This window comes from Somniosus microcephalus, chromosome 10, assembly GCF_052327205.1.
Source record: "Somniosus microcephalus isolate GS21.2 chromosome 10, FLI_Smic_1.0, whole genome shotgun sequence".
Lineage (NCBI taxonomy): Eukaryota > Metazoa > Chordata > Chondrichthyes > Squaliformes > Somniosidae > Somniosus > Somniosus microcephalus.
The window spans coordinates 238,017,246-238,029,745 of NC_140996.1; the positions used below are offsets into that span (position 1 = coordinate 238,017,246).

At 50.9% G+C, this 12,500-nt stretch overlaps 1 protein-coding gene across 1 annotated transcript in view; it reads right to left on the minus strand.

The window, feature by feature from the left end:
• Positions 1–7,678: 7,678 nt before the first annotated feature.
• The window catches only part of LOC147112205 (dynein heavy chain domain-containing protein 1-like), a 52,614-nt gene continuing 47,792 nt past the window's right edge, over positions 7,679–12,500 (minus strand). The window contains exons 4-6 of the mRNA XM_085999866.1: positions 9,911–10,036; positions 9,004–9,280; positions 7,679–8,052 (exon numbers count right to left, since the gene is read on the minus strand). Of these exons, the coding sequence (XP_085855992.1) occupies positions 7,859–8,052; positions 9,004–9,280; positions 9,911–10,036 (597 nt within the window). The 3' untranslated portion in view covers positions 7,679–7,858. The remainder of the gene's footprint in view (positions 8,053–9,003; positions 9,281–9,910; positions 10,037–12,500) is intronic.

Genomic DNA, 12,500 nt, shown 5'->3' on the forward strand with positions numbered 1-12,500 from the left:
GCGCGGAGCAGAGACCTGGGAGTCTGAGCGAGTGGACCTGCGGGAGGAACGGAGTCAGAGACCGGGGATAAAGGCAGCGCAGAGCAGAGACCTGGGAGTCTGAGTGAGTGGACCTGCGGGAGGAACGGAGTCAGAGACCGGGGATAAAGGCAGCGCAGAGCAGAGACCTGGGAGTCTGAGTGAGCAGACTACCTGTGAGGGAGACAGTCAGCAAGCGACACATCGAAGGAGTGACGTCAGAATTCACAGGTGTCGCTGGCACAAGGGAGCTGAGAGGTGAGTATCGGGTGAGTATTTGTGGTAAGTTTTGTTTTGTTCTGTTCTCAGTATATTTCTGCGAAGTAGTTCACAGCCTATCCAATGGAAGGAGGTGCTGATTGGTGGGTAGCTGTTGAGTGTTTCTTGTTCAGTTTATTTTTGCTAAATGACCTCCATAGTCTGGTAAACTGAGGCATGGCAGAGCAGCTCAGTCCCGTGATTTCACATCCTGGGCCATGTGCGATATCCTGGACGCTTCTTGCAGCCTGGACGGCCATGTGTGCAGGACGTGTCGCCAACTGCAGCAACTCGAGCTCCGGGTTTCGGAGCTTGAGCGGCAGCTGGAGTCACTGCAGTGCATCCGCGAGACGGAGAAATACTTGGAAAGCACGTTTCTAGAAGTGGTCACCCCGCAGCCTCAGAATGTGCAGGCAGAGAGGGAATGGGTGACCACCAGACAGAGGAGGAGGACCAGGCAGGTTGGGCAGGAATCCCAGAGTGCATCTCGCTCGCTAACCTGTTCACAGTTCTGGAAACTGGTGAGGGCGATGGTTCCTCTGGGGAGAACAGCCAGAGCCAAGGCACCACAGGTGGCTCAGCTGCACAGCGGGAGAGGAAGAAGAGTGGAAGAGCAATAGTGATAGGGGATTCATTGGTTAGGGGGACAGATAGGCATTTCTGTGGCCGTTGACGTGACTCCAGGATAGTATATTGCCTCCCTGGTGCCAGGGTCAAGGATGTCACTGAGCAGCTGCAGGACACTCTGAGGGGGGAGGGGGAACAGCCAGAGGTCGTTGTCCATATCGGTACCAGTGACATAGGTAGAAAGAGGGATGAGGTCCTGCAGGCAGAGTTTAGGGAGCTAGGAGAGAGATTAAAAAGCAGGACCAAAAGGTAGTCATTTCCAGATTACTCCCGGTGCCACGTGCTAGTGAGTACAGGAATAGGAGGATAGAACAGATGAATGCGTGGCTGGAGAGATGGTGCAGGAGGGAGGGCTTTAGATTCCTGAGGCATTGGGACCGTTTCTGGGGAAGGTGGGACCTGTACAAGCTGGACAGGTTACACCTCAACAGAGCCGGGACCAATATTCTCACGGGGAGGTTTGCTAGTGCTGTTGGGGAGGGTTTAAACTAGCTTGGCAGGGGGATGGGCACCAGCATATAGGAGCAGAAAATTGGAATAAGGTGCATAAAAGAGTGAGTGTGTTGGATAGTACTAGAGAAGATAGTACTAGAGGCAGTAGTAGTACCATATTAGATAGGAGCAGACTAAGAAAGACTACGAAAAATTTAAAAATGGGTTTAGAATGCATGTACGTATATGCACAACGTCTGGTGAATAAGGTTGGTGAGCTACAAACACAATTAGCCATGTGGCAATATGATGTTGTGGCAATAACGGAAACATGGCTTAAAAATGGTGAGGACTGGGCACTTAATATTCAAGGGTACAAGGTGTTCAGAAAAGATAGGGAAGGACAAAAGGGAGGTGGGGTGGCAGTGCTGATTAAGGAAGACATTGTAGTGTTGGAAAGGGAGGATGTTCTTGAGGGGACAAGGACAGAATCCATTTGGTTAGAGTTGAGGAGCAAAAAGTGTATGATCACACTATTGGGGGTATTCTACAGGCCTCCAAATAGTGAGAGGGAGGTAGAGGAGCAAATCTGCAGGGAAATCGCAGAGATATGCAACAGCTATAGAGTGGTGATATTGGGGGACTTTAATTACCCAAATATCGATTGGGATAATGCTAGGGTAAAGGGAAAGGAGGGGGAGGAATTTCTGAAATGTGTTCAGGAGAATTTCCTTTACCAATATGTTCTTGGCCCAACTAGGAAGGAGGCATTGCTGGATCTGGTGCTGGGGAATGAGGTGGGCCAGGTCGACCAAGTGTCTGTGGGAGAACACTTGGGTACGAGTGATTATCATATCATAAGATTTAGATTAGCAATGGAGAGGAGCAAGGAACAATCTAGAGAGAAACTTCTAAACTGGAATAGGGCTAACTTCAATGGGATGCGAAAGGAATCTAGCCAGGGTAAAATGGAACCAAAGACTGACAGGAAAAACTGTAACGGAACAATGGGTGATCTTTAAGGAGGAGATGTTCCAATTACAGGCTAGGTACATTCCAACAAGAGGGAAGGGTAAGGGAACCAAAACAAGTGCTCCTTGGATGACGAGGGAGATAGAGAAGATGATGAATAAAATAAAGGGGGTGTATGATGAATGTCAGGTGAATTCTTCAAGGGAGAACCAGACCAAATACAATAAGTTGAGAGGGGAAGTGAAGATGAAAATAAGATTGGCAAAGAGAGAATATGAAAGTAGAATGGCAGTTAACATAAAAGAGAACCCAAAAACAGTAAGCGGGTAGTAAGAGGCGGGGTGGGGCCTATTCGAGACAAAGAAGGTGATGTATGCTTAGAGGCGTGGGACAAGGCTAGAATACTCAATGAGTACTTTGTATCGGTGTTTACCAAGGAGGTGGATGCTGACAAAATATCAGTGGAAGTGGAAAAGGTAGAAGCAATGGAAGGGGTGAAAATTGATAGACAGGATGTACTAGAAAGGCTGGGTATGCTTAGAGTGGACAAGTCACCTGGTCCAAATGGCTTGCATCCCAGGTTGCTAAGGGAATTGGGGGAGGAGATAGCGGAAGGGCTTGCCATAATTTTCCAATCTTCCCTAGATGCGGGGGAGGTGCCTGAGGATTGGAAAGTGGCAAATGTGACATCATTGTTCAAGAAAGGGTGTAAGGACAATCCTAGTAACTACAGGCCGGTCAGTTTAACATCAGTGGTGGGTAAAGTTTTAGAAACAATAATCAAGGAAAAAATTAACGGGCATTTGGAGAGGTTTAAGCTAATTAAGGAAAGCCAACACGGATTTGTAAAAGGCAGATCGTGTTTGACTAATCTATTGAATTTTTTGACGAAGTAACAGAGAGGATTGATGAAGGGAATGCAATGGATGTTGTCTACATGGATTTTCAGAAGGCGTTTGACAAAGTACCACATAGAAGGCTGGTTAACAAAATTGAGGCTCATGGAATAGGTGGGTCAGTGGCAGCTTGGATAAGGAATTGGCTTAAGGACAGAAAACAGCGAGTTGTGGTAAATGGCTGCTTTTCAAACTGGAGGCTGGTAGACAGTGGTGTTCCCCAAGGGTCAGTGCTGGGACCACTGCTTTTTTGATATATATAAATGACCTGGATGTTGGAATACAGAGTAGAAATTTTAAATTTACCGATGACACCAAACTTGGGGGTGTGGCAAACAGTGATGATGATACCAATCGACTGCAACAGGACATAGAAAGGCTAGCAGAATGGGCAGACAAGTGGCAGATGGAATTTAATTGACAGAAGTGTGAGGTGATGCATTTTGGCAGAAGGAACAGGGAGAGGCAATATATGAGAGAGTGGTTAGCAAAGCATATGGATTCTTGGGCTTCATAAATAGAGGTATTGAGTACAAAAGTAGAGAAGTTATGCTGAACCTTTATAAAGCGCTGGTTAGGCCACAACTCGAGTATTGCGTCCAGTTCTGGTCACCACACTTTAGGAAGGATGTGAAGGCCCTTGAGAGGGTGCAGAGGAGATTTACCAGAATGGTTCCGGGGATGGGGGATCTTAGCTACAAGGACAGGTTGGAGAAGCTGGATTTGTTTTCATTAGAGCAACAGAGGTTGAGGGGTGATTTGATAGGGGTGTACAAGATTATGACGGGTTTGGACAGGCTAGACGGGGAAAGGCTGTTCCCACTAGTTGATGGTACAAGGACTAGGGGACACAGATTTAAGGTTTTGGGCAAGAGATACGGGGGGGTGATGTGAAGGAACACATTTTTACGCAGCGAGTGGTGAGGACCTGGAACTCGCTGCCGACGGAAGTGGTGGAAGCGGAGACACGCAATGTTTTCAAGGGGAGACTGGATAGGCACTTGAGGGAAATAAACTTGCAGGGCTCCGGGGATAGAGCGGGGGAATGGGACTGACTGGATTGTTTCACAGAGAGCCGGCACGGACTCGATGGCCCGAATGGTCTCCTTCTGTGCCGTTATGACTCTATGACTATAAAACTGTCCAGTGACCAATGGGTTAGGAGTATCCATTATGCCCCCAAGGCTGAATATCTTGCAAATACCAGGAGATGAGATTGGTCTCCAATGGCAGTGATCCAGCTGCCCATTTTGCACTCCACCTGAAATTCACCCTCTCGTGGTGTAGGATCACGTTGTCACAGTCCGGAGAGGAGGGGACCCGTACCCCAGTGAGAGTCAGCACCTTCAGGAGAGGAGGGGACCCGTACCCCAGTGAGAGTCAGCACCTACAGGAGAGGAGGGGACCCGTACCCCAGTGAGAGTCAGCACCTTCAGGAGAGGAGGGGACCCGTACCCCAGTGAGAGTCAGCACCTTCAGGAGAGGAGGGGCCCGTACCCCAGTGAGAGTCAGCATCTTCAGGAGAGGAGGGGACCTGTACCCCAGTGAGAGTCAGCACCTTCAGGAGAGGAGGGGACCCGTACCCCAGTGAGAGTCAGCACCTTCAGGAGAGGAGGGGACCCGTACCCCAGTGAGAGTCTGCACCTTCAGGAGAGGAGGGGACCCGTACCCCAGTGAGAGTCAGCACCTTCAGGAGAGGAGGGGACCCGTACCCCAGTGAGAGTCAGCACCTTCAGGAGAGGAGGGGACCCGTACCCCAGTGAGAGTCAGCACCTTCAGGAGAGGAGGGGACCCGTACCCCAGTGAGAGTCAGCACCTTCAGGAGAGGAGGGGACCAGTACCCCAGTGAGAGTCAGCACCTTCAGGAGAGGAGGGGACCCGTACCCCAGTGAGAGTCAGCACCTTCAGGAGGGGTGGGGACCCGTACCCCAGTGAGAGTCAGCACCTTCAGGAGAGGAGGGGACCCGTACCCCAGTGAGAGTCAGCACCTTCAGGAGAGGAGGGGACCCGTACCCCAGTGAGAGTCAGCACCTTCAGGAGAGGAGGGGACCCGTACCCCAGTGAGAGTCAGCAACTTCAGGAGAGGAGGGGACCCGTACCCCAGTGAGAGTCAGCACCTTCAGGAGAGGAGGGGACCCGTACCCCAGTGAGAGTCAGCACCTTCAGGAGAGGAGGGGACCTGTACCCCAGTAAGAGTCAGCACCTTCAGGAGAGGAGGGGACCCGTACCACAGTGAGAGTCAGCACCTTCAGGAGAGGAGGGGACCCGTACCCCAGTGAGAGTCAGCACCTTCAGGAGAGGAGGGGACCCATGCCCCAGTGAGAGTCAGCACCTTCAGGAGAGGAGGGGACCCGTGCCCCAGTGAGAGTCGGTGCTCCCGAGGACCTTACCTGTGAAAATGGCTTTCCAGTGCCTCTCCTGCATCTCGGGCCGGCGAAGATCCACCAGGGGCGGCAGGAACCGTTTAAACTCTAACACCTGCTGTTCGATGGCCGGCAAAATCTGATCGTCTGCGGGGAGAGATCCTCGCAGGTGTGCTGCCATCGAGAGCCACTCGTCCAGCACAGCCACCACGCGCTTCAGATCGAACTGAGGATATAACACCGGGGCTGAGTGTGGGCAACACAATACCCGGAGCCAATAATGCATCGAATCCCTGCTGACAACGCTCTGCCTCTACCCATCCCCTTCCACATCCCCTCTCGCCATTCCACTCTCTAATAAAGCTCCCTCTACACTGTCCCATCACACACTCCCAGGGCAGGTACAGCACGGGTTAGATACAGAGTAAAGCTCCCTCTACACTGTCCCATCAAACACTCCCAGGGCAGATACAGCAACGGGTTAGATACAGAGTAAAGCTCCCTCTACACTGTCCCATCAAACACTCCCAGGGCAGGTACAGCACGGGTTAGGTACAGAGTAAAGCTCCCTCTACACTGTCCCATCAAACACTCCCAGGGCAGGTACAGCACGGGTTAGATACAGAGTAATGCTCCCTCTACACTGTCCCATCAAACACTCCCAGGGCAGGTACAGCACGGGTTAGGTACAGAGTAAAGCTCCCTCTACACTGTCCCATCAAACACTCCCAGGGCAGGTACAGCACGGGTTAGATACAGAGTAATGCTCCCTCTACACTGTCCCATCAAACACTCCCAGGGCAGGTACAGCACGGGTTAGATACAGAGTAAAGCTCCCTCTACACTGTCCCATCAAACACTCCCAGGACAGGTACAGCACGGGTTGGATACAGAGTAAAGCTCCCTCTACACTGTCCCATCAAACACTCCCAGGGCAGGTACAGCACGGGTTCGATACAGAGTAAAGCTCCCTCTACACTGCCCCATCAAACACTCCCAGGACAGGTACAGCAAGGGTTAGATTCAGAGTAAAGCTCCCTCTACACTGTCCCATCAAACACTCCCAGGGCAGGTACAGCACGGGGTTAGATACAGAGTAAAGCTCCCTCTACACTGTCCCATCAAACACTGCCAGGACAGGTACAGCACGGGTTAGATACAGAGTAAAGCTCCCTCTCCACTGTCCCATCAAACACTCCCAGGGCAGGTACAGCACGGGTTAGATACAGAGTAAAGCTCCCTCTACACTGTCCCATCAAACACTGCCAGGGCAGGTACAGCACGGGTTAGATACAGAGTAAAGCTCCCTCTACACTGTCCCATCAAACACTCCCAGGGCAGGTACAGCACGGGTTAGATACAGAGTAAAGCTCCCTCTACACTGTCCCCATCAAACACTCCCAGGGCAGATACAGCACGGGTTAGATAGAGAGTAAAGCTCCCTCTACACTGTCCCATCAAACACTCCCAGGGCAGGTACAGCATGGGTTAGATACAGAGTAAAGCTCCCTCTACACTGTCCCATCAAACACTCCCAGGGCAGATACAGCACGGGTTAGATACAGAGTAAAGCTCCCTCTACACTGTCCCATCAAACACTCCCAGGGCAGGTACAGCACGGGTTAGATACAGAGTAAAGCTCCCTCTACACTGTCCCCATCAAACACTCCCAGGGCAGATACAGCACGGGTTAGATACAGAGTAAAGCTCCCTCTACACTGTCCCATCAAACACTCCCAGGGCAGATACAGCACGGGTTAGATACAGAGTAAAGCTCCCTCTACACTGTCCCATCAAACACTCCCAGGGCAGGTACAGCACGGGTTAGATGCAGAGTAAAGCTCCCTCTACACTGTCCCATCAAACACTCCCAGGGCAGGTACAGCACAGGTTAGATAGAGAGTATGGTTGATGAGTGGATTTTGGATAAGTTCCGGTTGGACTCTGCTTTATCCCAGTGGCTGCTTCATCGGAACAGGAGGAGGTCAGTCAGCGCCTCGAGCCTGTTAGGCATCCAATGAGATCATTGCTGAGTTGCGACCTAATTCCTATGTCCACCTTTGCCCCCTATCCCTTAATAGCTTTGGTTTACAAAAATCTATCAATCTCAGTTCGAGCTTCGGGAGAGGATTGGAGATTTGAACAAGACAAATAGACATTCGAGCGAGGAACCAATGCAGCGAATGTCCGTGGACTGTGGCCCAACAAAGGTCAGTGCCTTCTGGGCTGCTGACCACACGCAGTGACCATCGGGAGTTGTGAGCTGGTCTGAGATTCCCGGATCCAGTGAAACTATCTCACTGGCAGCACTGGTGCATGGAATAACCCAATGGCCGGGGTAGATGGGTTGTGCCTTACCTGGGAGAATGGTGTTGTCTTCCATTCCTTGATTTCCTCTGACGCCAAATAGAAGAGATTCCACAGCTCCCACCTGGAATTGATATTCGATTCCGCCAGGGTCAGAAATGATAGATCGCTGGATTCACCTAAAGAAAGATCAGCAGATGAGGAGGTGGAGTTAGGAACAGCAGAAACCTCAGGACTCGGCCCCAGGTGCTGCGAGGCTCCACAGGCACTGACCGGAAGCCAGGACTTGCCCCGTCTCCCCAGAGAGTGGAATGTGGGAGGGAGGCTGGTCAGGAGAGCATTGGAATAATAAAGTCTAGAGATAACAAAGGCATGGACGAAGGTTTCAGCAGCAGATGAGCCGAGGTGGTCGGGGGAGATGGGCGATGTTACTGAGGTGAAAGTAGGCGGCCTTAGTGATGGGGGTCGCACAAAATTCCATTCACACGAACGCTCGCTGCGTCTACAACCCCAGACACAGGTATCTGCAACCTCTACAATCCCAGACACAGCGTCTGCGACCTCTACAATCCCAGACACAGCGTCTGCGACTCTACAATCCCAGGCACAAGTGTCTGCGACGTCTACAATCCCAGGCACAAGCGTCTGCGACCTCTACAATCCCAGACACAAGCATCTGCAACCTCTACAATCCCAGACACAAGCGTCTGCAACCTCTACAGTCCCAGATACAAGCGTCTGCGACCTCTACAGTCCCAGACACAAGCGTCTGCAACCTCTACAGTCTCAGACACAAGCGTCTGCGACCTCTACAGTCCCAGACACAGGTGTCTGCGACTCTACAATCCCAGACACAAGCGTCTGTGACCTCTACAATCCCAGACACGGTGGCTGCGACCTCTACAATCCCAGACACAGGTGTCTGCGACTCTGCAATCCAAGACACAAGCGTCTGCGACTCTACAATCCCAGACACAGGCGTCTGCAATCTCTACAATCCCAGACACAGGTGTCTGCGACTCTACACTCCCAGACACAGGTGTCTGCAACTCTACAATCCCAGACACAGGTGTCTATGACCTCTACAATCCCAGACACAAGCATCTGCGACCTCTACAGGCGCTCGCTACCTCTGATGGTGTTCCTGGATTGGCTGAGCTCCCGCAGAGACACTGCCAGTGACAAGAACTTTGTTCTCAGTTCCTGTATCTGCTGGATGATGGCAGCTTTGTTCTGTGAAGGGTCTCGGAAGGGGCCTGAGGTGATGGTGGAATTTATCGTCCGCACTTCTGTGGCGAGGAGCTTGAAGTTGTGCTCCAAGCTGTCAATGACACTGTCCCGCTGAATCCTGATGAATTCTGAGGCCTCCTTACAGTCCTGGAGAAAGGTACTCCAAAGGTATTCCACCTGGTGAGAAAGCAGAGCGTCAGCCCTGAGTAACTGCGTGACAAAACCATTTCTGCACGTGGATTATGTTTAAACACCACACTCATCGTCAGCAGCCCAGGAACTCCCACTACTTCCAGGAACAGGAGGAGGCCATTCAGCCCCTCGAGCCTGTTCTGCCATTCAATGACAGCGTGGCTGATCTGTGACCTAACTCCATTTACCCGCCTTGGTTCCGTATCCCATGATACCCTTACCCAACAAAAATCTCAGTTTTGAAATTTCCAATTGTCCCCCAGCCTCAACAGTTTTTTGGGGGAGAGAGTTCCAGATTTCCCCCACCCTTTGTGTGAAGAAGTGTTTCCTGACATCACCCCTGAACGGCCTGGCTCTAATTTTAAGGTTCTGCCCCCTTGTTCTGGACTCCCCCCACCAGAGGAAATAGTTTCTCTCTCTCTACCCGATCAACTCCTTTAATCATCTTAAACACCTCGATCAGATCACCCCTTAATCTTCTAAACTCGAGGGAATACAAGCCCAGTCTGGGCAACAATCGGTGGAAACTCGAGCTCAACGGCCGAGGGGCAGGATGTGGCGCCGACCCCTCGACCATCCGTCGCTCAGCTCTCCCGGGGGTCTGGGCTTTCTTACCTGCTCCTCTTCTCTCTCCTGGTACAAGGAATGTTCCCGGAACTGATGGCGGACAATCCGGATGAGGGAGAGCGTATAATCCAGCGTCTGCTGGAAATCTGGGGTCATGTGATTGTACTGCTCCAACTGGGAAACAAGGAGAGACACATCAGAAAGATTCAGGCTCAGGGCAGATTCCGCATGGTGGAGGCAGGTCTCCTGAGTAATTAGGAACGGGAGTGCTCACCAGGAGTGATCACCCAACAACCACAACAACTTGTATTTATATAGCACCTTTAACATAGTAAAACGTCCCAAGGAGCTTCACGGGAGCGATTATCAAACAAAATTTGACCCAAGCCACAGAAGGAGATATGAGGGCAGGTGACCAAAAGCTTGGTCAAAGAGGTCGGTTTTAAGGAGCGTCTTAAAGGAGGAGAGGCGGAGAGGTTTAGGGAGGGAATTCCAGAGCTTAGGGCCTCGGCAGCTGAAGGCACGGCCGCCAATGGTGGAGCGATTATAATCAGGGATGCTCAAAAGAAGGTCCTGCATTTCGATCGCACCTTTCAACATCTCAGGATGTCCCAAAGCGTTTAGCAGCCAATGAATTACTTTTTGAAGTATAGACACTGTTGTACTGTAGGAAACGCGGCAACCAATTTACACAAGAGGCCAAAACTGATGAAAGGTCATCGACCTGAAACGTTAACTCTGTTTCTCTCTCCACAGGTGCGGCCTGACCTGCTGATTATTTCCAGCATTTTCTGTTTTTATTTCAGATTTCCATCATACGCAGTATTTTGCTTTTGTGTTCTGGTCTCCATATACCTTGGTTAGACGATACTTGGAGCACTGTGCACAGTTCTGGTCTCCATATACCTTGGTTAGGCCACACTTGGAGCACTGTGCACAGTTCTGGTCTCCGTATACCTTGGTTAGACCACACTTGGAGCACTGTGCACAGTTCTGGTCTCCATATACCTCGGTTAGACCACACTTGGAGCACTGTGCACAGTTCTGGTCTACGTACACCTTGGTTAGACCACACTTGGAGCACTGTGCACAGTTCTGGTCTCCATATACCTTGGTTAGACCGCACTTGGAGCACTGTGCACAGTTCTGGTCTCCATATACCTTGGTTAGACGATACTTGGAGCACTGTGCACAGTTCTGGTCTCCATATACCTTGGTTAGACCACACTTGGAGCACTGTGCACAGTTCTGGTCTCCATATACCTTGGTTAGACCGCACTTGGAGCACTGTGCACAGTTCTGGTCTCCATATACCTTGGTTAGACGATACTTGGAGCACTGTGCACAGTTCTGGTCTCCATATACCTTGGTTAGACCACACTTGGAGCACTGTGCACAGTTCTGGTCTCCATATACCTTGGTTAGACCGCACTTGGAGCACTGTGCACAGTTCTGGTCTCCATATACCTTGGTTAGACGATACTTGGAGCACTGTGCACAGTTCTGGTCTCCATATACCTGGGTTAGATGATACTCGGAGCACTGTGCACAGTTCTGGTCTCCATATACCTTGGTTAGACCACACTTGGAGCACTGTGCACAGTTCTGGTCTCCGTATACCTTGGTTAGACCACACTTGGAGCACTGTGCACAGTTCTGGTCTCCGTATACCTTGGTTAGACCACACTTGGAGCACTGTGCACAGTTCTGGTCTCCATATACCTTGGTTAGACCACACTTGGAGCACTGTGCACAGTTCTGGTCTCCATATACCTTGGTTAGACCACGCTTGGAGCACTGTGCACAGTTCTGGTCTCCATATACCTTGGTTAGACCACACTTGGAGCACTGTGCACAGTTCTGGTCTCCATATACCTCGGTTAGACCACACTTGGAGCACTGTGCACAGTTCTGGTCTACGTACACCTTGGTTAGACCACACTTGGAGCACTGTGCACAGTTCTGGTCTCCATATACCTTGGTTAGACCGCACTTGGAGCACTGTGCACAGTTCTGGTCTCCATATACCTTGGTTAGACGATACTTGGAGCACTGTGCACAGTTCTGGTCTCCATATACCTTGGTTAGACCACACTTGGAGCACTGTGCACAGTTCTGGTCTCCATATACCTTGGTTAGACCGCACTTGGAGCACTGTGCACAGTTCTGGTCTCCATATACCTTGGTTAGACGATACTTGGAGCACTGTGCACAGTTCTGGTCTCCATATACCTTGGTTAGACCACACTTGGAGCACTGTGCACAGTTCTGGTCTCCATATACCTTGGTTAGACCGCACTTGGAGCACTGTGCACAGTTCTGGTCTCCATATACCTTGGTTAGACGATACTTGGAGCACTGTGCACAGTTCTGGTCTCCATATACCTGGGTTAGATGATACTCGGAGCACTGTGCACAGTTCTGGTCTCCATATACCTTGGTTAGACCACACTTGGAGCACTGTGCACAGTTCTGGTCTCCGTATACCTTGGTTAGACCACACTTGGAGCACTGTGCACAGTTCTGGTCTCCATATACCTTGGTTAGACCACACTTGGAGCACTGTGCAAAGTTCTGGTCTCCATATACCTTGGTTAGACCATACTTGGAGCACTGTGCACAGTTCTGGTCTCCATAT